Source organism: Aristolochia californica, unplaced genomic scaffold (assembly GCF_029961685.1).
Source record: "Aristolochia californica isolate CCGP_79_NKW_82.1479 unplaced genomic scaffold, dmAriCali1.0.hap1 SCAF_16, whole genome shotgun sequence".
NCBI classification, from domain to species: domain Eukaryota; kingdom Viridiplantae; phylum Streptophyta; class Magnoliopsida; order Piperales; family Aristolochiaceae; genus Aristolochia; species Aristolochia californica.
This window is the reverse complement of record NW_027181837.1, coordinates 907,804-933,986: the sequence shown is the minus strand read 5'-3', so window position 1 is coordinate 933,986 and position 26,183 is coordinate 907,804. Positions and strand designations below refer to the sequence as shown.

General features: G+C 42.1%; 1 protein-coding gene across 1 annotated transcript in view; it reads left to right on the top strand.

The window, feature by feature from the left end:
- Positions 1-26,183, top strand: part of LOC137952981 (DExH-box ATP-dependent RNA helicase DExH1) — a 71,821-nt gene that overhangs the window by 34,129 nt on the left and 11,509 nt on the right. Inside the window, exons 9-10 of the mRNA XM_068800136.1 lie at positions 8,126-8,218; positions 14,388-14,602. Coding sequence (XP_068656237.1) covers positions 8,126-8,218; positions 14,388-14,602 — 308 coding nt within the window. The remainder of the gene's footprint in view (positions 1-8,125; positions 8,219-14,387; positions 14,603-26,183) is intronic.

Genomic DNA, 26,183 nt, shown 5'->3' with positions numbered 1-26,183 from the left:
TGTTGGTAATGACAAATCTTTAAAGTTTTGGGAGGATTGGTGGACAGGACAGGAGCCTTTACAGTCAGCATTCAGGAACCTTTTCCTCCTATCTTTGCAAAGGGGGATATCCGTTGCAAATGCTTTTGAGGGAGATGGTTTGAACTTGCACCCTATAAGGGGTCTCTTTGATACTGAGGCTTTGGAGGCAAGTAGGTTGTTGGAATGTATGCATTCCTTCAGATTGAGGCCTTTAGCTGTTGAGAATATGATTTGGTGGCCTGATAAAAGCGGAAGTTTTTCTGTGTCCTCTGCTTACACTTTTATCAAAGGTTGGCATTCAAATCAAAGGGATCATGAGATATTCTTTTCATGGCGTCTTTATGCCTTGCCAAAGATAAAATTCTTCATATGAAGTGCCTGCCTAGGAAAGATATTCACGACATATGTGCTCAGAAGAAGAGGACACCCAACTATTGATTCTCTTTGCCCTCTCTGCAACTCTGAGGTCAAAACAGCCAATCGCATCCTACTCCAATGTTTTTTCTCGTGGACTGTGTGGACTTCCATCCTTTGTAAGATTGGGTTGCAATTCTGTATGCTAGCTGATCTAATTTCTTTCAGCAAGATGCTCATTGGTTCTCCCCTTTCCATCCTTTGTAAGATTGGGTTGCAATTCTGTATGCTAGCTGATCTAATTTCTTTCAGCAAGATGCTCATTGGTTCTCCCCTTCCTAGGCTTGGAAAGCTTATGATATCCGCTTGCACTGGTTTCATTCTATGGGGGCTTTGGAATGAGCGTAACCGCAGACGTTTTGATGCTAGAAGTGATTCCGTGGTAAGGGTCGTTGATCGTGTGTTGGGCCAGATCTCAGCATGGCTCCTTATTAAGAAGCCATTCTCCTCCTTCGCTGGTTCATCTATCCACGATAATTGGAGTAATATTGCAAAGATGCGGTGTGGAACCAAGATCCCAGTCACACAGGAAGCCCCCCCCCCCCTTCCCTAGAGCATGGTTTCCTTAAGTTAAATTTTGATGGTTCTTCTCTTGGCAATCTTGGAATTGTTGGCTTTGGGGGTGTTATCTTGGATTCCTCCGACAATCAATGTCTGTCGTATGTTGTTCCGTTAGGCATTGCTGACTCAACAACGGCTGAGCTCCAAGGTCTTCTCAATGGGCTCCGATTTTTTACACACAATTATAGTGGTCCTCTTCACATTGAAGGGGACTCAAAAGTGGTAATTGGTTGGTGCGGATATGCATCCTCCTCCCCCGTGGCGCCATTGGGATTTTGTTCGGGAAATTCTTGAAATTGCCTCTCAATTTTCTTGTATTTGGTCTCACATTCTGAGATCTGCTAACTCGGCAGCATATGTGTTTGCCAAGTCAGGAGCAACCTTTCAGTCTCTTGTTGTCAGGGATATGCTCCTGGGTTCTTTATTTTTTATTTTTTTGAAATGATGCTGAATTTTATTAAGAGAGCTCAAACGAGCGGATTACAAGAGGGGAAGCCTTCCCAAACAATGAGAGATTGTTGGAAGGTTCCGAATTTTGCTAATTTATTAGCCAAAGAATTGGCTGATCTAGGAACAAGGTTCCAATTACAATAAATGGATGACACAATGTCAGCAATACAATTAGTGATTGGCCAGTGGCACCAAGGGGGGGAGCTATCTTTTGAGCACCAGCTGGTGACGGTCTTTGAGTCTCCTTCGATAAGCAGCTTGCCATGAAGCCGCTCTTTAAAGATTTGGTGGCCAAATAGAAGATCACTCACTTCAGTAGTATTTGAATCAGCAATACCCACTAGCCCAACATAGGATAGAATAGGGTCTCCACTGCTGTCTCTTAAAACACCACCAGATCCAGCCGTCCCAGGACAGCCTAAAGCATAGCCATCAAAATTGAGTTGATGCAGTCGTAAGGGGGGAGGATCCCAGGTGGCCATAACTGGATTCCTACAGGGGCCCGCCATATTCGCGATCAAACCCCAATTTTCCTAAAGGGAAACGCCCGATAGAGGAGCAAACTCCTTCCTAGAATGTAACCAACTCGAGTTAAGGTCCACTGCTTGAGAAGCTGTTTTATTCGGGGTGCTAGCCTTGGAGTTGAATCTCTGGTTATTTCACTCGAGCCATAGGCACCATGGGACATGCACAAGGCATGCCAAGAGAAATATCTTGCCCAACCTAGGAAGGCGGATCCCCATAACCATCTCATAGGTGCCGAAAAGGTCCTGATGTAGCCCCATTTGGAGACCAATCTTCTGAAATATCTTTATCCAGACTTGCCAAGAAAAATCACAACGTATGAGAACATGTTGGACTGTCTCGTAGCACACACCACAAAGGGGACAAATACGACCAGGGGTTGTATAACCTCTTTTACGGATGTTGTCAGAGGTGAGGATCTATTCCCAGATGGTTGTCCACACGAAGAATTTGATTTTACTAGGCGTTGAGGGCTTCTATGCCAGGTTTGCCTTGTGCTCATGCATGCTGTAATCTTGTTTTCTAATGTGAGAGTAGGCGGATGCAACTGTGAATCAGCCATTAATGCTGGGCTTCCATGTCAGTTTATCAACTGCGTGTTCACGAATAGTAATGTTGCTGAGTTTGGAGAGGAAAGAGCAAAAAGCCAAAGTTTCCTCATCATTTAATCCTTGGCGAAACGTGAGACACCATGAGCGATCTCTCCAAGAATTAGCCATTGAGCAAGAGAGGTCTCTCGCCACCCTAGAGAGCCCCGGGAAGTCCTCGGAGAGGGGGCGGTGGCCGCACCATTCATTCGACCAAAAGAGGAGGGTCCTACCATTACCTGTGTGAAAGGAAGTTGCATCTCTGAATATTGGGAAGAACTTTTGAATTGATTTCCATATCGCGGATAGGATGCGAGTAGCGCCATCCTCCCTCTACCAAACACCCGAAGGTTAAAGATAGAACCTGACCATATCACCCCATAGGTTATTATGCTTGATGTTGAAGTTCTAGATCCATTTGAGCAAAAGGGCATTGTTCATCTCCTTCGTAGGCTGGATGCCTAAACCACCCTGATTGCGGGGCATGCAGATATCCTTCCAACTCACCAAATGATTTCTGAATGTGTCCTCTGATCCTCTCTAGAGAAAACGCCGACAAATGGCGTCAATCCTATTGCAAACGGAGGCCGGACAGTGTATGAAGGATAATAAATAGTTTGGTGCCAAACAAGACTTGAGGAGAGTGAGTTGCCCTGCAGTAGATAAAAGCTTGCCCCTCCAAGTAGCTAGTCTCTTCTCAAATTTCTCAATGATAGGGGACCAAAGCGTCGTCAAAGACCGAGAGTCAAAGAGTGGGAGTCCAAGATATGTAACTGGAAAATTTCCCACTAAGCACCCCAAATAGTCAGCCATACCTTGAAGCACAGGAGAGTCGATATGATAGCCTAGGAGGGTGGTTTTCTTCCAATTAATGTTCTAACCAGAAGCCAATTCAAATAGTCCCAATACAACACGCAATTTTCGGATCTGATCCATAGTACCAACCCCAAAGCAAATGGTATCATCTGCAAACTGAAGGATCGACACATCAAAGGCTGCACAGTTCATCGTGGGGAGGCGCTAACCCAAGTTCTTGGCCGAATAGATAAAAGAGGATAGATATGTTGCTTCCACATTGAAGAGCAAAGGGGAAAGGGGGTCTCCCTGCCTGATTCCCCTAGATCCCTTAAAATACCTGCAAACCGTTCCGTTGAGAAGAACGGAGTAGCTTGCAGTGGAGATGCAACTTTGAATCCAGAAGTGCCATTTTTCCCTGAATCCCATCATCCCTAGGAGAGTGTCCAGATGCTTCCAATTAACTTTGTCAAAAGCTTTCTCAAAATCAAGCTTTAGGATGAATCTGGGAAAATGGTGAATGAGCTCGTGACATGCCATGGCTGAAAATAATATATTTCTTCCCTTGATAAAATCACTTTGGCCATGATGAATGGTAATAGGGAGAACCGCCCTGAGGCGATTGGCAAGGAGACGTGCAAGCACCCTGTAGGCACTGGTGGTGAGATTGATCGGGCGGAAGTCAGATGGAAGTTCTGCCCCTTCTTTTTTAGGGATGAGGGCAATAAAGGAAGCTCCAATGCTTCTATATCTGATGCTATGTTGATAGAACAAGTGGACCATGTAGGCAATATCGTCTCTGATGAAGGGCCAACATCGGCGATAGAATTCCCCGTTGAAACCATCCGAGCCCGGGAACACAATCCAAAGGAAGACCCAATGCTGCTTTTTCAATTTCCTTACTGGAGAAAGGGAGCTCGATGTGACTAGCTATGACCGAAGGAATACTTTGGAAATGAACCCTTCCGAAGAAAGGGCGAGCTGGCTGGCCATCAGAATATAATTCTGCAAAAAAGTTCACCAGTGAGTCTGAAATAAGGGATCGATCCGAGGTAATCTCACCATTGACGCTGAGCGTGGTGATGTGGTTGGCTCTTCTCCGTGCAGAGACGACTGAATAGAAGAATTTAGTATTGGCATCACCCTCAACGAGCCACTTAAATCTTGCACGTTGCTTCCAATGCATGAGCTCACTATGAGCGAAGGACTACATTTGCCCTTGGAGGGCATATCTCTTATATACTTTCGAGGAAGAGAGGTTTCAAGAGTGGAAATCTGAGAAAGGACGGAGGCTCTCTCGATTGAGGAAGAGGCCTTTTTCGCAGAGGCCTAGGATCGCGACAACGGCTTCAGCATCTTGAGCTTAGCTGGGAAAGTCCACCCGTTTGGGCCAGCCACGACCATCCTCTCTCAGAAGGACTGGATAGAGGGGTCAAAAGAGGGGTTAGAAGGACTGGATGGAGGGGTTACCTTGGCAAGTTTCAATATATGGGCCCAAGTTTCTGGGTCGAATTTTTGTTGTTCTATCTGAAGAGCAGCCACATAATTCTGAGCTCTTTCACCCGTCTCTAGAAAGATGAAGTCCCCTATCTCTGGATTGCAGGGGTATCTAGTAGTAACACTGGGATCACCCTGGAGAAGCTGTCTCGGTTGACATCTATTCCAACACTGGTAGGTGGCAAGGGGAGGAGGAGAAGGAATTTTGGAGTGGGAATTTCTCGGAGGTGGTGGAGAGGGAGAGTTCATTATCTTAGTGGTGGTTTGAGGGGTGTGAGGACTGTGTGATAGAGTTATAGGAAGGCCTGCGGGGCTTTTCATGGTGTGGGAAGGAGGAGTTGTGGTTATCTCGGAGGATAAAGTGGGAGAGTGCCTGGCAACTGTAGGTAAGTAGGGGTTGGGGAAGATTCTATCAAGGATAAAATCTGTGGTGGGTTGAGATGGACGGGTGGGTGGGTGGTATGGCAAAATGGAGGGAGGGACTATCAAGGAGGCAACTGGAATAGTATCAATGCCAATTGTAAGACTAGCTGGTTTAGGACACATCTTCTGGGGAGGAGAGACCGGGGTTGCTGCTCTCAATGTGTGGATAGGTTGTGGAGAATCTCTGGATTTAGCTACAAGACTCAAGGTCACATTTCTGAAGTCTTCCATATTTCCCAACTCAATGCGGATCCAGAATCGGGCATTATCCACCATAATGCATCGGAAGTAGTGTCCTTCACAAGGACGAATAGGATTGATGAGGATCCGGGCCTCTTCCAGGCGATGCCAGTGTTCAATAAGAGGGTCTAGAGCAATTATGGCACCAAACTCCGAGATGATGCTCGTGAAAACCTCATTGTGCCATAGTTCCGTAGGGAGGCTGGTGACTGTAGCCCATTGCCCAAATTGACTAGAAGGAGTCAAGGGGACCCATTATGATATCCCAATGATCCCCAAGGGGATGTGGGGTGTGAGAGCAAGGGCCGCCGAAGACACTTGCTGGGTTTCAAAATGAACAAGTCATGATTGGGGATGAGGTAGGAAATTTTGGGTGTGTATGGGAGGTGAAGCTCATCAGTTAGCCATTGAAGGATGCTGGATTTGATGATACCGGGGGAGGTGTGGCTAAAGATTATCGCCCTTTTTAGAGCAAGTTGGGAGGGATTTTGATGGTTTTGGATTTTTCTGAGGGAAGAAGGTGTGTTGGGACATGGTGGTCTAAAAAGTTGTTCTGAATGGCTGGGGGGTTTCAAAGGAAGGGGAGGGCTGATTGGAGGGAGAGATGGGCTCAGAGGGGTGTTTTGCCTCTGGTGGGGCTTGGAAATAAGGGTGGTGAAGGCTCGGGTGTTGTTGCTGGAGCTGGGGGCTCCCCCTGCCGAAGAGAGGCTCTAGATGGCTTCTGCGAACTCCTTCCAACCAAATCCTGAGTTGGTGGCCTCGGGAATATAGATCTTGGCGAGCACTGTTGAGCCACGCCGATGGATGACGCGACACTCTCTTCTTCCCCGAAAGGAGCTCACCGACAAGAAGAAAATTGAATCCCGTGTCCAAAGTTCATGGGTTCGATTAGCTTCATTCGTGACTCGTTGGAATTGAAGGACGAAGCTTGAAATGGCTTCCATCAGAACATAGGTGAAGGTCATCTTCGATTCGACGACAGAGGAGATGCGAATCACCTGTCTGGAGCTTCGGGCGACTTTCTCCACTGTAACTTTGTTCTTTCTGTAACTGAAACGGAAAGGATGGTTCCTATTCTTTTGCCGGGAGATCGTCTTCCTGCTGGCGTCGAAACCTTCGGTAGGAGGTTCCAGTGGCTCGTCGAAGGGAGCTCCAAGGTTTCCGAGCATCTAGAGTGACATTTTTTTAGGTCGGATCTTCTGTGTCTTCTCGGTGGGACGACTTCTTATCGGCATCGGAGAAGGTGGTTGTGTCCTTGCCGGAAGTTTGTCATCGAGGGTTCCGGTCACTGGCCGTGGGGATGGTGATCGAAGAAGGGTCCCAGCTCATTTTCGAAAATCAGTGCATGTTAGTGCATTCGAAGCTAACGGTGCACGTTACGCATAACGTTTCTCTCCTCTTGATTTTCGCGCAAATCGCCTCCGAAGTCGCTCTCGCCTTTTTCTAGTGAACTCTAGTGCGAGATTTTTTTTTTTTTTTTTTATCTCCTGGGTTCTTTGTAATTCTCTTTGTTATATATACATCCTTTTAAAAAAACACAAAAAAAACACGTAGAGGCTATATAGGACATATAGGTCACTAAATGAAAACAAATAGGCTTGATTAACTCTGGTTCAACATTGAATTTGGCTTGTTCCTCCCAAAATGATTCGCCGAAGTTAGTAGGCCTCTTATCAACTAATGAGGACAATTTTTTTTAAGCCTAAATCTGTGGCTACAACTTCTTGCAGTCTCATATAACTAGCTCCAAATGGAGCACAATTACTACTGTAAATGTGGAATATTTTACCCACCAACATGTTCTATGCTGTACGTAGATGATACTTATCCTCCAGCTTGGGGAGGGCTGAGGAAAAATTTTCTTTTTAACTGATGTTTACACACACGCTACTCTTTTCCATTGGGGAGACTTGATTCCTAAACTTCACATTAGAACCCTCCCCCACCAGTGGCTACTGGGCCTTGCTAAGAAGTTTTTAGTTTACAAGGTCCAATGATTTTTTTTTTTTTAGGGTTTGTGTAAGTGACTTTGTACTACAAGGCATGAGGTGTTAAAGTAGGATATATTTTCCCTTTATGTTTAGTGTGAAAGGTCCTCTTTAATCTGATATTATTTCAGTTAATTTGTAGTGTAGAGGTTCAAAATTGTGTGAGAGGTCAACAACTCTCCTCCTTTTTCCTTCTTTTTTTTTTCTTTTTCTTCAATGCACCATCTCTGTAAGTTCTCTAGTTTTACACCCTTGTTCTTTACTTAATGGACTTCTAATGAAGTGCAGAGGCGTTATTAGCATTTTTAAGGTTGTTTGAACCTCCTATGCACCTCTTGTCGTTGCAAGAGCTTGATCAGTTTTTTTCCCCTATAAATGCACAACTAAAATACCTAGCACACTTGTTAGCCAAATACCACTACTTTAAGAAACTCTCACACATGGCCATTGGTTGACTGGCCTGTGGTACCATGATATCGAGTTATGCAAATTGCATTTGTCTTTATTGTGTTTCTTTTGTGTTCTGAAGGATGGTATTAATTCTTTATGATCTATGGTTTGCCATCTCTTTTTAAGTTCTGTTTCAGATGTCAAAGTAACTCCTCCATGTGAAAGTTTCTGCAGGATGTTGATATTGAGTCCTATTACAAGAGTTACAGTGCATCAGCAAGACGATCACTGGAAGCGTGGAATCCATTCCAATTTGATTATGGACTAGTAAGCAAATAAAATGCGTGTATATATACTCTATTTTCCACTAGTTTTCCTATGTATTTTTAATAATTTCATTGATGATGTTTAAACAGAGAGAAGGACATAGTGGCTTTGTGCTGGGCTGTGATTTTTCTTTTTATATTTTTGCAAGTTACTTTTTGTGGTGATCCACATGGGATAACTGAAACTTTCACTTGGTTTGCACATTTTACATCTTAGTGCCTTGTGATTGAGGGCTGAAAACCCTAAGCTAGGGTTAGGGCTTCACACACAAAGTTCTAGAAACAAAATATAAAATTGATCTGGAAAATTATTTATTCAAAAGATATCTTTTTCTAGACCCCAATTCATGTATTTATCAAGCTTAGTTACTTGCTTGCCGAATAACTTAGGGTCCAAGCAACAACTTAAACATAAGCAAAAATCTTAAGGTCTACTAGGTAGGTCCAATCGACTGACTAAAATTAAAGTCCTGATACAAACAAAAATATTAAACCATACAACTCTAAAGATGACCAACTAAATTCTGGTTCAATTATTTTTGGCTTTCTTAGGCTTGGCCCTGTCCTGCCCCTTCTCTTTATCACATCTGTCAATTTGTGACTACACCCTTATTCCATAGGGTCTTACCTTTCTCTTCTGGAGTTTGATGATACTTTAGTTGTGCTGCTTATTCTATAGGCACATTGGCATTGTCTTTTTCAACAGAAGTTGTGATGGACACATGATATCTGAGCACCAAGGTGCCTCTCTTTTCGGCCAATTTGAAAAAGCTGTTGACTTTGTCCTATCCTTGTATCAAGGTGCCTTTCTTTTTGCAGCCAATTTAGAAAGCTGTTCACTATCTCATATCCTGTTGACTGCCTACCTATCCCACAGGAGTCAACCGAGGTGGAGCTTAACACAATTCCCATCTTTGGGACTGTAGTACCTGCATTTCTTCTTGAATTGCACGCACCCATGCACTATCACCCTCAGTTTCATCATTAGTTTTAGGACCAAAAGTAGGGGATAGTAAAGATACAAAGTGAAGAAAATCAGAAGATACATAATCAAATGAAACAGTTAGAGCTAGGGTGTTTTGTACAAGTCCTGTCACTTTTTGATGTGCAATGGGAATATCTAAATTAGAAGAGGGAACCTGAGGTGGTTCTTTAGAAGAGTTGGGAATGATGGAGGCACATCAAAGGCAGGAGGTCAGTCTTCATCACTGTGGACACTGATTGAGTTGCTGGTGGCACTGTTTTGTCCCCTCTCTTGTGCGCTTGTTGTGGTTTGCTAGGTGTTTCTGGTTTGGCACAGGCTCAGTAACAAGGGTGTTTTGTACAAGTTCTGGTACTTTTTTATGTGCAACAGGAATATCTAAATTAGAGCTAGGGTGTTTTGTACAAGTCCTGGTACTTTATGTGGAACGCGAATATCTGAACTAGAAGAGAGAATCCGAGGTGGATCTTTAGAAGAGTCAGGGAATGATGGAGGCACATCAAAGGCAGGAGGGCAGTCTTCATCGCTGTCAACCACTGGTTGAGTTGCTGGTGGCACTGTTTTGTCTCTTCTCTTGTACATTTGTTGCAGTTTGCTAGGTGCTTCTGGTTTGGCACATGGTTCAGGCTCAGTGACAAGGGATAAAGAAATAAGCATGAGACAACCATGAGAATCACTCTGTCCAGAAAAAAAAATGATTGTTACTCAAAAAATGTAACATCTGGATCATAAAATTTGTATCCATTTTGAAACTTGGATTATCTAAGAAACACACTCTTGACTGCTTGTGGGGAGAGCCTCTAGATCAGACTGAGACACATGGACCAAGCATTCACATCTAAAGATAGTGAAGCACATAATATTGTGAGAGGAGATTTTCCTTGTAACACATTGAAGGGAACCCTGTTGATCAAATAAAATGCGGTTAGGACATCCTTCCCCCAAAAATTCTTGGAGGCTTACATCTAACAAATGCTGATTGTTCCTCTCGGCTACTCCATTTATTGAGGAGTATAAGCATATGAGATCTGATGAATAATTCCATTATCAATGCAAAATGATTGAGAGGACATACTCATATATTATTTTGGTTGTCAGTTTGAAGAACATAAATAGAAGAAAGAAACTGCTCTTTTATTTCAGCTTGAAATTGTTTGAATACATTCAAAACTTCAGATCTCTTCTTTAACTCTTCTTTAACAAATAGCCTAGTCTCCTTACTGTTGTCATCAACAAACATAACAAAATACTAGTTACCTAACAAACTTTTTAACTTAAATTGGACCCTAGTATCAGAATGAACCACTGCAAAAAGTTTCAGACTCCTTTTATTGAAACTACCTGGAAACACACTTCTGCGATGCTTTCCTAAGTCACAGGCTTCATACTCTAGTGACACATCTGAGTCTAAAGATGGAAATAGTTGATGGAGTTTGTATATGTTTGGATCTATCTGCAAGGCCTTTAATCTGTTGGCTCCTCTACATTTCAGGTGATATAGCTCGTTCCTTTCATGTCCTTCATCAAATGTTTTGCTCATCTGAAGATCCTAAAAAATACACATGAGGGGGGAAAAAGCTTGTAGAACAATTAGAATAATGATTTAATTGGCTGACAAACAACAAAATAGTAGGAAACTTAGGAACATACAATGCAAAGGATAGAGAAAATGATGAGAAACCCGGACCTCGCCTTGATCAAGGATCTTTGGTTCAGACCCCTCATTTTACAGAATATCAACAGAAACCGCCTTTTATTGTGGATATGATGTCGAAAACTTGTGGACATTGTTACTTCCCCAATCTTTTAGAACCTATTTTTGACAAAACAAAGGGTCGAATACCTAGGAAGACTAACTTTCACTATCCTTGACAAGAAAAGAATAAGGTGATGGGTACTTATCTGGCCATTGTGCAGTGGTGAAACTTCTTATGCAACATATGTCACCTTCCATTCCTGAAGAACTGAGTTTCTTTTTCCTTAACCAATAATGGCTAAGGCTCTAGACTTCATTGCTTTGATACCATGATGGATTCTAGAGCCTCATTGTGGATTGAGAAGAGTAAAGGGCAAAAGATAGAGAATGAATGTGAGAGAGAACGGTGGGAAACAGGAGATAAGTTATCAATGGTCTCCAGCATGCATTACTTTATAATCAGAATTACAAGAGATTTCATCCAACTACAACTCAGATTACATGTGCTAGTTACATTTAACTTCTACTCTTAAGACTCCTATTAATATCAAACTCCATATGTGTTAATAACACTGCCCAAGGAAGAATTAGTTTTAAAAGTGGTAAAAAGAGTGGACTTACCTGTCTTGCAGACGCACTTGACTCAATAATCCAAGAAAGGGGAGAAGACTCAATCAGAGAGCAAGATATTGTACTTTTGTGTGCAAGTGTTCCATTAGCAGAGGTGGGTGCAATCAACTACAGCCCAGAGTGTCTGGATAAATTCCTGCAGGACTTGATTAGCCCAGTCTGGTGTACTGAACTTGTTCCAACATTTTTTTGACATAAGATTAGTTCAGCCACAGTGAATACATGAGTGGAACTTTTGACCTCTACTTCTTCCTCCTTCTTGCCTATAGCCTCTTCCTATCTGATTACCTTCACAACCTCTACCATTCTAGTTTGGAATTTAGAGCAGAAGAATTATCTGCCTTTGTTGGCACTTCAGAAACAGGAACCAGAACAGGTTCAGGCCTCAATAAGCTGGCACAAGTCTATTCAAAAGATTGTGAGGTAGTACTTTACCAATATTTGTGATCTAACTGAATCATATTCTGGTTTAATTGCTCTCAATAGACTCACAACACGAAGTGCTTCTTTTGCTTTTCCAAAATCTTCTCATCTAGCACCAACGGATGGCACAACCAGAGCTCCAGCCATACACTATATAAATCACCAATAAACCTAGTCAATGACTTCTCTCCCTGCTACACAGTGAAGTCCTTGATATACAAATCATAAATCCTAGAATGTCAGCATCCTTCAAGAAATGCTTTTTGGTTATATCATACTCCCCTAGCAATCTTGTTGAAAACTACGTAATTAGCAATTTGTCCTACCTATTTCAAAAAATAAAAAAAATTGCCCTTCCATGTTATTAAACAATCATGCCTTAACTATGTAGTTGTCGGTCTCCCATTCTTCTATCGAAGTTTTAGGAGGATCCTTGGCCACAAACTTTAATTTCCTTTTCAAACCGAGAAAGATTTGAACTGCCTACGCCCATACGACATAATTCTTATGATTCAACTGGATTGAAGTAATCTGAGTTATATGACAATCCTTTTCATCAACCTTGGCAGGTTCATATCATTTGAATTAGCTATAGTTCATGTTGTTGACAATGATACACACTTTGTCTCTTAACTCCACCAATCAGGAACTGTCTCAATCTAAGGAAACTGTTTTAACACTTGTGCAGGCACAAATCTAGTATTCACACTTCAGATTGCACGATGATACATGCAATACATAACATAATTGCTATATGACATGAGAATTGAACACATCAGCCAGCAGAAGGGCTGACGCATGCAGGCCCATGTTAAAAAGAGACGGCTGGTTAAGGCTGAAAATCCCTCTTAAAGGCACTCAATGATCATAGAGACTGTAGGCAGGCAAATATCATATACTACTTTCTCATAGGTATGCAATCACTTAAAGCTTTTACCCCAAGGAAACAACACACAAAAACGCAACCTAGAAGTTGCTGCGGACAAGAAACCGGACTTGGTGGTGTTGCAGGTCAAGGAGAAGGTGATATAGAAGGATTAAGGAGAAAGAGAAGGAAAAGAATAAGAAATCCATACCTGATTTGATCCGGACTTGGTGGTGTTGCAGGTCAAGGAGAAGGTGATATAGAAGGATTAAGGAGAAAGAGAAGGAAAAGAATAAGAAATTCATACCTGATTTGATCCTTCAATGCTCAGATGCTAGGCACAATTGGAGAAGAGAGATTGAAAAACCAGTAAAAAGAGGCTGCATGCTTTAATCGATAATCACGAATTAGGGTATGTACAACCCCCCTACCACTTAGGTACAGTTAATGATTCACAATGACAATAGTTTCCCTTACTCTTCAGCTTATAACAACTAAGCTTAAGTGTCAGGGCAAATATACCTCTTGATGGAAAATGAGGCAGAAGATAGTGAAAAGATTACACTTCTACCCTTTCACCTCACTATATCTCAATAACAAGTAAATATAAGAGTAGATCAGGACCACGTGAAAGCAATTGTGGACGTGGTGAACTTGGTACATGCTGGAAGTAGCAAGAGGTGCACTGCCGGTTGTAAGAAATTTTCTGGAAAAAATGTATTGTTTGTTTTGAATTTGTTAAGTGTGACCTATATTTGTGGAAGTAGAATGCATCCCATTTCTATCAATCTTTTGGGGAGACAAACTAATGTTTTCTCTGTTGTTGATTCTGGTGACCTGTGGAAATGAGCTCAATAAGTAGATTTTCTCTCATAATTAGAGAAGGGGAAGGTGAGCCAATCTGTCAAAGAATACTCTCTCGGGGATTAGTGAATAGAAAGATTTTGGGTTTATAGCTGGGAAAGAGCCTTTCCAACTTCCTTATTTTGGTTTGGACCTTGGACCTAACTTTCACACTATTTCTCTGGAAATTTGGACCAGTTTTCTTTAGCAGATCTTGCGATGTCAAAATCTTCTAAGTTTCTAGCCACCATCCATATTGTGGACATATACTAGAGATATCACCTAGAAGATGCTGAAAAGGAGAAATTTGAACTGCATAAAGCACTTCTGCTGACAATCCTCACCTGACTTCTGCATTTCTTCTTCATTTTTTTGTGCTCTGCCAATTCTTTCTTAATAGAAGCAGCCCTCTCTTCTGAATTTGTTTTGTTATTTATTTTATTTTTTTGAAATGGACTTCATTCCACATTTTAAAGCACCAATATTAGCTATATGGTTCATCTTTGCAACCTGTAATGCATTTTATATGTGTAAGCTATTCACTATGGAGTCAACTGGTCTTGTTGCCTAGGAGTTGAACAGGGAGTTTGCTATACATTAAAGATCATGCGTTCTGTAAAATTTTTATGTTTCGATTAATTATTTTACTTTTGTCCCTTTTTGCTTTTTATTGCTGCTCTATATGTGTCTCATCTTTCAAACATGGAAAACTAACGTCTCTCTATCTTTAGATAGAAGCAACCATTGAGTATATTTGTCAGTACGGAGGGGAAGGAGCAATCCTTGTATTTCTCACAGGCTGGGATGAAATATCTAAACTTCTTGAAAAGATCAAAGGGAATAAACTTCTTGGTGACTCTAACAAGTGCCTAATTCTTCCTCTTCATGGATCAATGTCCACAGCTAATCAGCGTGAAATATTTGATCGACCACCACGTAGCTTGAGGTAATTCTCTTTGTCCAAGAATTTGAAGATAATTTGGATTGTTGTGTGAACTCCATTATGATTTTCTTTGAATGCTTCATTAATAGCATGTAGTTAGTTAGATGCTTGCCAAGCAGGGAGCATCCCTCCAACATCTTGTTCTTAGGGATCTGCGCCCTCTTCCTTTGTAAGTTTTCGCCTTTTAATGCAATACATCTTTATAAAAAAATAAAAAAAAGTGTGTAGTTAGTTTTTATTTTGAAAAGTGTGAAAATTTCTTGGAGATTTCTTCATATCCATAATGAGATTTCTTCAGTGGGTTCTTCAGTCGCATTATGCAAATTCGTTGGCGCTAATTCGTTAGCAAGACATGGAGTGGTTCTTCCTGATCTTGTAGTTGCTTTTTTTGCTTTTTAATTGTTACTAATTTTATCCTTTTGTTTATGTATGTAATCTTGTGGTGGAAGTGGTTCTTCCTGCTTTATATTTGTACAAAAAAAGTGTGAGAATTTCATTGAAAGAGGGAAGAATGTACAAAAATACATCAAAATTCACAAAAAACCATGGCCAAAGGTACAAACCACGAAAACAGCCGTGACAAACCATAAAATAAAAAAGGGAAGATCTTTCAATCAATCCAAAGTGGAAATAAATCTCCAATCATGATTGAATGCAAATGGACAGCAAATGCATCCATGAGTCCACCATACGATGACAATGATTATGATACCATCTAATTTGAAGGGGACCACACATCACGAATCTCATCATAAAAAGGCAGCTACTATATCTAGGAAGAGAGGGAGCAAGCGGTCAACTAGAGGAAGAGAGTTTGAAAGGAAGAATGTGTGAGCGATTGGAAGAGATAGAGGGAAAAGAAGAGGACACTCAGGAGAATGCGACCATGGGAGATTACATGATGCTGATCCTGGAAACAAACATGGTCCCAATGGTGTTGTTGACTATGACTTGGCAAGGACAACGAATGGTGGAAACGTTCCTCCTGAATCCGTAGACAAACAAGCTGGTGCTTCTTTGGAGGAGAATGGCTGACAAATTGTCAAAAGTAAAGCAGCTAGGAGACATCAATATAAGGATTCCTCAGAGGGCCACCACAACCCTCTCTCCTTCTGCCAGGCCAGCACCTCTTTTAGTTTAAAAAAAACCATGGAAAGATTTGGCTAGGCAACCCAAAATCACCATCTGCAATAGTGAAAAGAGGTCTTTTATCTCCATCTTGATATTGCTTGTGCCTTCTTCATCAAATAATTCGAACTAGCCACCTTGGATTGACACTCAAGATGTAGCACAAGGGAGTTGTGGACTGGCAACTGAGTTTTCTATCTCTCTGTCTCCTTGCCCATCTACCAACTTGCCCAACTACCATCAAAACCAGAACCTCAAGCCCGACAAATCACCTACCAACCATCTCACTATCTCCTTACCCTTCCACTCCCTCACTAATGGCTATAAATGTCTTGCAACCTCCTTGATCATTACTACCACAAACATGTTAAATGATGCGGACTCCATCTATTTGGTTCTCCTACCAATTGCAGCTCCAGACGCCTCCTAGAGTTTCTTACCTGGGGCACCTTGATTGAATCCTCCGATTCTCCTCCACAGCCAATATGATGGTAGTAGCAGATCTCACGCTAAGCTCCGACCCACCACACAAAGCATCAGAAAATGAACCCCAACCTCCTCAAATCCCTCGTTCGGTCAGTGGATTTGCATCTAGGGTTTGCCATCTAAACTCTGGCATGGCCCAACAATCACTGAGATTGCTAACACCTTCGGCAAGCTTATCAAGGGGGATGACTCTACTGTCCATATGATCAATCTCTATTTTTCGAGGGTGTTGATCATCCCAAATTCTCTTCCCATTGGATGACCCAAATTGTTGTGGGCGATTTCCTATTCTGGGTTAACGTCACCTTTGACGATCTTTGCCTCACATGCTGCCCAGCTGTGGCACCTGACCACCAGGATCATTGCCATCCTAATTTGCTTACTGCCATGTCACCAACGAGCCAACACCGTGCTGAGGGCTCCAACTCGTTTGGTAACTCACCTGCTTCCCTCCCACATTCAAATTTAAATTCGAGTCCCCACACCCCAGCCTGCTCCCAGCCCTCCTACCCTCTTGACCACAATGCCATACAAACCTACTCCTAGCCCACCTGCACTCCTGACCTCACTACCATACAGACCTGCCGTCCAAATTCCCTCAACCTTGAGCAATTGCCATGTCTTGAGGCACTAACCCCCAAATCAATTGACCAACTAAACCCTCATCTCCATACCCTGCCACACCCTTTGCTAACCAAACCTCAGCTCAAACAACTGCTGAGAATGCTTACACGGAATACCACTCCTTCCCCCACCCCCGCCCACCCTACCCTTTGGGCAACTTATAGCAGAAAAGGCAAAGGAGCTCAACTACGAATCCTATATGGGGAATCCAGCAATGTTAGCCAGTTTCCTCTGGATGTTGATTTAGGCCATGTCCTATTCCTCCGCCTGGTGAGCGATCACAACAACTTGTTGCTGAGCTTCAACCAGAGAAACAAAAATATGATGCCAAGGCGGAAATCATGGGCGTTGTCCACAAAGGGAAGTTATCTGGCAACTCAGATGAACAAGTGACGCAACCTAAGACTACGAAGAAATGATTGTAACTTCTTGGAACGTGCATGGAGTGGCTCAATAAGGAAAAGACCCATCGTTCGTAGTCTTCTTGCGGTTAGTAATTCTACCATTGTCATCCTTCAAGAAATCCAAGACATAGACCATGTATGACCAGACAGCCCACGACTTGTGGATTATTCCACATTAAATTGGACTGCTATCGGGAGCGATCTTCTTTCTGGAAGGAACTCACTCTTATCACCCAACTGTGGGTCCTCCCCTAGCTATTCTAGCAATTTCAACGCCATTTGCTACTACAATGAGAAATCTCGGTGTGCTGACCACATTTCCTCTTTGATGATGGGCTTTACTGATTTCATTGGTAGCTATGAATTGAATGAAATCAACACGTTTGGTAAAGCCTTCACTTGTTTCAATGGGCAGCCCCCTCCTGTCCTTTCTAAGCTTGACAGTTTCTTTGCTACTGAGGACTGATTGCCTCTCTATGGATGTGTTGCTTGCAAAATCCTCAGCCGAGCCAGATCGAACCACTCGCCAATTCAGCTTGACACCAAGGTTGGATGATGGGGTGCCAAACCTTTTCGTTTTGTGAACTCTTGGCTCTTGGATGGAGAATTTGACAAGCTTATCTTTGAGTGGTTGCCTAGCTTCAACGTCTTCAATGCTATTGGATGGCGCTTCCCTAAAAAAGTCAAGGGGCTAAAAGGCAATCTCAAGTGTTGGTCTTCCACCCACCATTCTGCCAATCCCTTAACAAAATTGAAGAACAAAGAGGGATCTCCTTCATCGAATTCTCTCACCGCACCTGTCTCCTCAACAAATTCCAAATCTATTTTAAATCTGGAGCACACCCAATAGAAACAATGGGCCTGGTTTAGATGGCTGGCCAAGGGCGATGACAACATCGAATTCTTTCATGCCATTGCCTCTGCTAGGTGGAAAACTAACTGAATTACCTATCTACATATTGACAATGAGGTAACTTCAGATAGGACCTCCATTACTAATGCTTTCATTAGTTTTTTTGCAAATCTATATACAGAGGAACATCTTATCTAGCCCATAATTCAGCATAGAAAATTCTTTAGAATTTCCCCTCGCTTCACTTCTCTTCTCGGCTTGTCATCTGACCGTGTTTTGGGTCCGAACCGCTTCGTTGGTGAATTCTACCTGAGGTGTTGGCCAATTATTAAAACTGACATCCTTAGCATGCTCCACAGTTTCTTTCATAAAGGAATAACCTACTGAGTGATGTGAGCTTCTTTTCATTGCTCTCATTCCCAAGAAAACCATTGTGGAGCACCCGAGGGATTTCAAACCCATCAGTCTCATCTCTAACCTTTACAAGATCATTGCCAAAGTTCTTACCCACAGCTTCAAGGCATCCTTCTTGAGGATCATACATAAAGCACAATGCACTTTCATCAAAGGGTGCAACATCCTTGAAACGATAATGGCGGCGTATGAGCTCATCGATCCTTTCAAGAGATCGTAAAAATCATTCTTAAGCTTGACCTTGTGAAGGCTTTTCGATCATATTAATTGGCAACTCCTGGATAATATTCTTAAGCGTATGGAATTTGGGTAGCATTGGCATTTCTGTTTAAAAGTTGTATCTGTTCGGCCTCTTCCTCAATTCTCATCAACAACACAATTTGTGAATACTTCAAAGTCATTTGCGGTATCCGTCAAGGGGACCCTCTCTCCCTCTCCTCTTCAATCTCATAGCTGAGCATCTTTCTTCCATGGTCTACTTGGTGAAGGATGTTGGTTGGCTCTCTCCAGTGGCTGATCAAGAGGACTTTGATATTCTTCTACTCCAATATGCTGACAAACGATATGGTCCAATGACGGGTCCTTGGATTAGGTCAGGCACATGAAGGCCTTCCTTGGCCTATTTGAAGTGACCTCTAGGTAGAAAATAAATTGTGGCACAAGTACTATCAGGGGCTTTCACATTGACTCGGATGAGCTTCAGTCTTTGGCAAGCTAACTTGGCTGCTCCAGTGTCACTCTCCCCATCACCTACTTGGGGTTCCCCCTCTTTGACTGCTGACCACACAAAGGACTTTGGTTCCTCATGATTGAGAGTAACGATTGTCGCTTAGGCACTTGGCACGGTTGACTTCTCTCTAAAGTTGGATGACTTGTTCTTTTGAACTCTTGAATTTTTGGTCTCCCAATCCATTTCCTATCTTTCCTCCCTTGCACTGCCTCTATTTGCCACTACATCAAGAGCATCAAAAAGAGTTTCCTTTGGCATGGGGCTGATGGTGGATTCAAGTACCTTCTTATGAGCTGAAAGAACATTTGCAAGCTGAAGAACTTGGGTGGACTAGGAATCAGGTTCATCAAGGACATGAACACCACCCTCCTCACATGGCTATGGATATTCAACACTTTAGCTTTAGCTATTTGGAGAAACATGGTCGTCGCCAAGTTGAGCAATTTCGCGTGGTGGACCTCCAGTGGATCTTGGTACAAGTTATCCCCTCTTTGGCGCTACTTGCATCCTGTCCTCCCCATCTTCAAGTCTGTTGTTAGCCTCGTTTTTGGCGATGAGCAGCGCAATGACTTCTGGAACAACTGGTGGAATGCCCTCATGCCACTCAATGATTCCTACCCAGCCTTATTTGGCCTCAGCCGTCACCCTTCCATCTCGATGGCTGATTGTTGGGACCAAGTCACTCCTAGAGCCTTCGTCCCATTGTCGTTTGAATAATTCGGAAACCCAAGACGTTTGTGCTCTCCTTGCTGACCTTAACAACGTCAAAATCAGAGATCATATTAAGGAGAGATTGATATGGAGGCTGCTGATAGCAGCACTTTCTCAATAGCTTTTGCCTATCTTCACCTTTTGGGTCGGTCGGACATTCATGTGGCACACTTGACAGCTATTGTTTGGTGCCTATTTGCTCCCCCTAGGTCAGATTTTTTATCTGGAGTGCTCTTCATAATAAAATTCTGACCGCAAACAATCTCCGGAGAAGAAGCAACCTTGGCCCTTCCATCCATTGCTCCTTCTGTAATGGTGCTACTTGGAGCGTCTACCACGTCCTTCTCCACTGTCCTTTTGCTTCGAGAGTGTGGACTCAGCTCCTCAACTTGATTGTTCTCCAAGTATGACTTCCCCATGATCTTCATGCCACCTGCCACTTGTTGCTTGGTTTATCCATTTCTAGGATGGGCAAGGTTCTCCTCTCGGCCTCTTGAATGAATGAAATAATTATCAATTTTGTTGCAAATTCTCTTTTGCTAACAATGTTTCTAGTCACATCACTAGTCAGATATCCACTTGGATCCACTTGTAACAGGAATATCGATGCTTTGGTGGTCTCCTCCTTCGCTGTTGTTGGCAAGCGCTTGCCCAAATATCTGTCCCTTCCCATGGCTCTACAATGCAGAAATGGGAACCTCACCTTCTGGAATGTTGAAACTTAATTTTGATGGCAGTGTTGTGGGCAATCTTGGTCCAACTGGATTTGGTGGTGTCATTCGTACATTCGATGGTGCCACATTGATTTCCTACTCTGGTCTTATGGGTATTGTGAAATTGGGTCAGCTAGAATATATGAGTGGTGTAGTGCGCCAGAAGACGGATGCGTCAATGTCTGCCATTGATCTTGACATGCTGGTTATGTAAGCCTTTGGAGACTGGCGGAGATAACGCAGAAGCCAACAGAGGAATTACCGTAATTGCAACAGCAGCCGGTGGCGACTGGCACCATGGTGAACGGAACGACGGCGTAGGCAAGGGAGGGAGGAGCGGTCGTCACAAGCAAAGCCTACTTGTTCGGTCTCCGCGTTGGGAGCTTCGTCCGGGTGAAGTTCGGAGCCACAACGGCTGGGGTGGCCGGTGTCGGAGACATGACAGGTTTAAGTCCGGGTAGATTAGGTAGCTGGAACGTGGCGGCGGAGCGTCGCTCGTATATTCCAACTGACCCAATTTCACATGGTATCAGAGCAGGTACTTATATGTGGGCCTACACCTAAATAATCCACTTGTAGAGCCACAAAAGAGGGCCTACACCTAAACTATCCACTTGTAGAGCCACAAAAGAGGGCCTACACCTAAAATTATCCACTTTCAGAGCCACAAAAGAGGGCTTACACCTAAAATTATCCACTTGTAGAGCCACAAAAGAGGGCATACACGTGAGGGGGAGTGTTAAGGAATAGTCCCACATGGATTAGTGAGTACAAAGATCTTGAGTTTATTAGTTGGGAAAGAGGTTTCCTAAATTGGCTAGTCATTTTGGGATGTGCCTTGGAACCAACTTAACAGGTATATTTGACTCCACTTCCACCAAGCTCATGGCCCTCCTCCACGGCCTTATCATCTTTCATGATCATTTTTCTAACCCCCTTGTCATTGAAGGCAACTCCAGCATGGTCATTAGTTGGTGTTCTTCATCTTCCTCTGAGCCCCCATTGCGGCATTGGACTACATTCTGTGATATTAAGGATATTTCATCTCTATTGGCTTGTATTTGGACTCATATTTTGAGATTAAATCAATTTTGTGGCTGACTCTCTTACTAAAAACAGAGTTTCCATGCAATCTCTTATTGTAACAAGAATGCTTTCCTGATTGTTTTGTGCTTCTTTGCTTAATAAAGCTCATCAGTTTTAAAAGAAAAAAATCATAAAAAGGCAACGAACATTGTGGAGTCGTCTTCCCTGAAGAAAACCATGATATAACAACCCTCCATCTCAAGGGTGAAGGTGACAATTTTATCCAGTTACCTATTCTACTATTCTATCTGTCTATTTAAAAAGGATCCAGAACAAAAACCTTTATTCAAGTAGGAATTTACCCGTTTTATCACATATTATTATTAAATGGACTATGATATGGTTAAAGATGATTTTATATCTGGTTACCCGACTACCTGATTACCCCATTACCAATTTCCTGATTAAAGAGTGGGATGACTGTAATTTTTTACCTCTTCATAGTAAGTATAAGAAAATGCCTCTTCTTATATTAAGGATGACTTAATTTAAAAATATTGTTAAAGATAACTTAATTATCACCATTAAAAAAGAGAGATAACAATTTAGGTCTTTGTAATCTGCCATGCACGTGTTTGCTAAAATTCTGCAATGAGTGAGATGACTGAAAGTGGAGATGTCGTGATCTCTGAGGTTATGACCACTAAATATGTGGATAAGGATGATATGGTGTCTCAGCTTTACCACTGTTATGCTCAATGGAACAAACTATCTGATGTTGGTGAAATCACTTTGCATCTTTTTTTCTTTGAATTCGTGTGAAAAAAACTAAGCTATCAAGGACCCACCTGATCCTAAGACCAAAGAGTTAAAGGCTGATAATTTCAAGGTCATTTAGTGGTTGTTGAATAGTACGGAGCTCCACATTGATTCTTTGTTCTTATGACAATAGAAGAAAGGATTCAATAAGAAGAAAGCTTCCTGAGGGTGGAAGCACAAGCAAGTCAAGTTTTGTTACGTGATAGTGCTTAAGATATTTGAGTCAAGTTTATCATGCACATCATTTTTCATGTATAAATAAATCATTTCCTTGTTGAGGGGTGACAAAAATGTTACTGAATTCTAGGTTGCAATATAGAGTATACTTCAGGAGATAAGTATTTATCATCCCTTCAACAAAAAAGTTGAAGAATTGAGGAAACAGAGGGGATGTAAATTTAGCTCATTTACATGTACTATGTTCTGAATTTGAAGGTATTTCAATCTTCAATGCTAGCCATAAAAGATGAATCTGTTAGCTGATGCGTTTGCTCGAGTCAGAAGGGCTAAGCATGCGATGGTTCCCCTGAGTGTTACTACGAGTAACAATAGCAATATGTCTGCCTTAAGTAGTTGTTCAATTCCATCTAAGATCAAGGGGGTAGTGGTTGTGGTCATGATCATGGTCAATAGACAAGTGGAGGTAGGGGTAGAGGTTGTGAGGACCTTGTCATTGTGTACAAGGCTCAACAATCATTATTCTTACCAATGTTGGGATAAATTTGGGAAGTTAAGTGTGGGCTAACCAAACTGCATGAGAAGGTGGTAGCCTTTCTACAATGATGAATAACGCAAAAATAGTGATTGTGTCAGCTGAGGATTATAAAAAATTATGGGATCATACCCTTTACTACAGTTTGTCTGTGATACTGAATGTTTTTGTGAAGAACTTTGGTTATGGCACTTAATGTTAAAGTTTCACTTGCTGTATTTGAAATTTTCTCTGGCCAACGTGTGAATTAAAGTAATTTTTTTTTTTATGGGTCTTAGTTTGGATGAATCCCATACATTGCAAATTGCAGAAGCTCTTTATTGTAAGTTTCCTCCCTCCCAACAGCTAATCTTGGTTTGCCATTATTCACAGGTAGAATTGTTAAAAACTTATAGGACCTGTGCTTGAAACAAGTTACATCTACGACTATCTGGATGGGTTGATAAGTTCCTTTCTTTTGGTGGATACATAACTATCCTAAAGTTAACTTTAGTTGGACTGATGAATTACTATCTATCCAGCAATCTTGCTACTAGAATTGAGGCAATTGAAAGAAATTTTTTGTGGAGTGGAAATCATGACCATCAGCAATATCTTTAGTCAATTAGGTGAGGTTTGTTGACCTAAATGTATGGGTGGATTGGGGACCCAAATCACAAGACAACTTAACCGTGTTTTTTTATTTAAAATGGTTATCGCTGTTTGGTGCTCTCTTGCTCAGTGGCTGATTCTTGGAGGGATCATTCGTGGAGTCTCCCATTCCGTCGAGGACAAAATGATGAGGAAACTTCGGCTTTTTGCTCTCTCCTCTCCAGACTTAGCAGCACTATTATATGGGAGCATGCAGTTGGTAAACTGACTTGGAAGCCCAACATTAATGGCCGATTCACTGCTGCTTCCGCCTACTCTCATATCAGAAAGCAAGACTACAGTATGCATGAGCACAAAGCAAACCTGGCATGGAAGCTCTCAACAACAAGTAAAATCAAATTTTTCGTGTGGTCAGGCATCTGGGAACTGATCCTCACATCTGACAACCTTCATAGAAGAGGCTTCACCGCCCCTGATCGTTCTTGTCCCCTTTGTATTGTGTGCGATGAGATAGTTCAGCATGTTCTCTTACATTGTAGATTTTCTTGGCAAGTCTGGATTGAGATTTTTCAGAAGATTGGGCTCCAAATAGGGCTCCAACAAGACCTCTTCGGCACCTATGAGATGGTTATGGGGATCCGCCTTCCTCGGTTGGGTTAGTTAATTCTCTTGGCCTGTCTTGCGTATGTCCCATGGTGCCTATTGCTCGAGCAAAATAACCGGAGATTCAACTCCAAAGCTATCACCCCGGACAATATGGCTTCACATGCTGTGGACCTTATCTCGAGCTGGTTACATACTAGGAAGGAGTTTGCCGCTCTATCAGGTGTTTTCCTTCTGGAAAACTGGAGTTTGATCGCTCATATGACAAGCCCTTGAAGGACTCTGGTTATGGCCATCTAGGATCCTCTCCTTTGCGACTGCATCAAACTCAATTTTGATGGTAGTGCTATTAGCTGTCCTGGGCCAGCGGGAGCAAGTAGTGTTTTCAGAGGTAGCAATGGAGACCCTATTCTTTCTTATGTTGGGCCAGTAGGCATTGCTGATTCAAATACTGCTGAAGTGAGTGTTCTTCTATTCGGTCTCTGAATCTTCAAGGAACATCTTCATGGCAAGTTGATTATTGAAGGAGACTCAAAGACTGTCATCAGTTGGTGTTCAAAAGATAGCTTCCCCTTTGGTACCACTGGCCCATCACTAATTGTATTGCTGACATTGTGTCATCTATTCATTGTAATTGGAATCTCATTCCTAGATCAGCTTACTCTTTGGCTGATAAATTGGCAAAATTCGGAACTTCCCAGCAGTCTCTCATTGTTTGAGAAGGCTTCCGCCCTTTGTAATCTGCTCGTTTGAGCTAGGAAAGTATTTTCTTATAGAAAATTCTTTCTAAGGGTGTAAAAGGAAGCAGGGATATTATTGTCTTTTATTAGTGTTATGAAGAAGAGGAACAAGAAGAAGAAGGTCAATCTGATCTCTCCGTGAGGGTCAGGCTATTGAATGAAGCAAATCAAGAACGGTCATAAAAGATTCAAGCACAAAGGTTTGTATATCAGACTGTATATCAAATTAAAGCTCTTTGAATCTAGTTTCTTGAACAAATCATTTATGATTTTGAGCTATATTTTGGGAGATATTTATATCTGAAGCAAAAAAAGTCAAGTCTGGTGAAAATGCCTCTTTTCCTATTTTCTCTCCTATTGGTTCTCCATGCATTGACATGAGCTGAATTACTTTTTTTCTAGAATCTTAGTTTTATTAGCAAATTTCCCTTGTAACCAGAGTTTTTAGTCAAGACTTAATCACTTCATATTGGCATATCTTCTTTAAGTCTCCATGTCCATGTGAACTTGTTTCTTATTGTAACGAGAATTCTCTGTTTACTTTCTGAGATCTTCTTTGCTTAACTTTGTCCTAGTTTGTCTTGTCGTTTGGTGATTACTGGTATGCTGTTATGTTTTGTTTCTTTTTGGTCAATCTTTGTACTCTCTTTATCCAGTGGTTGGGTGAATGACTAAGGATTTGTCAGAAGTGCAACATCCAAGTTTCAATTCAATGTAGGTAGTGAAACCTCTAGCAGTACTTGATTAGTTTTGTATTTAATCACTTTGGAGCAATGCCCACAGCCTTTTCTCATGGCAGTCTTTTCTAAAGAATTGAAGTATGTGCACATGTTTGTTGCTTAGGGGTATGTCTAACCAGAGTCAATGAGCATGACCTTCTTCCTTATCTTGGTTTCTGTCACTGCAAGAGGCTATAGCGAGTTAAGAAATCAGCATGACCTTCTGTCCACTTTTTTCTTGGAGTTTGGGATTTTTTGTCAGGCTAGAAGTGATTTTTTTTTCTCTCATGTGTTATTGGCAAGTTGGCTCT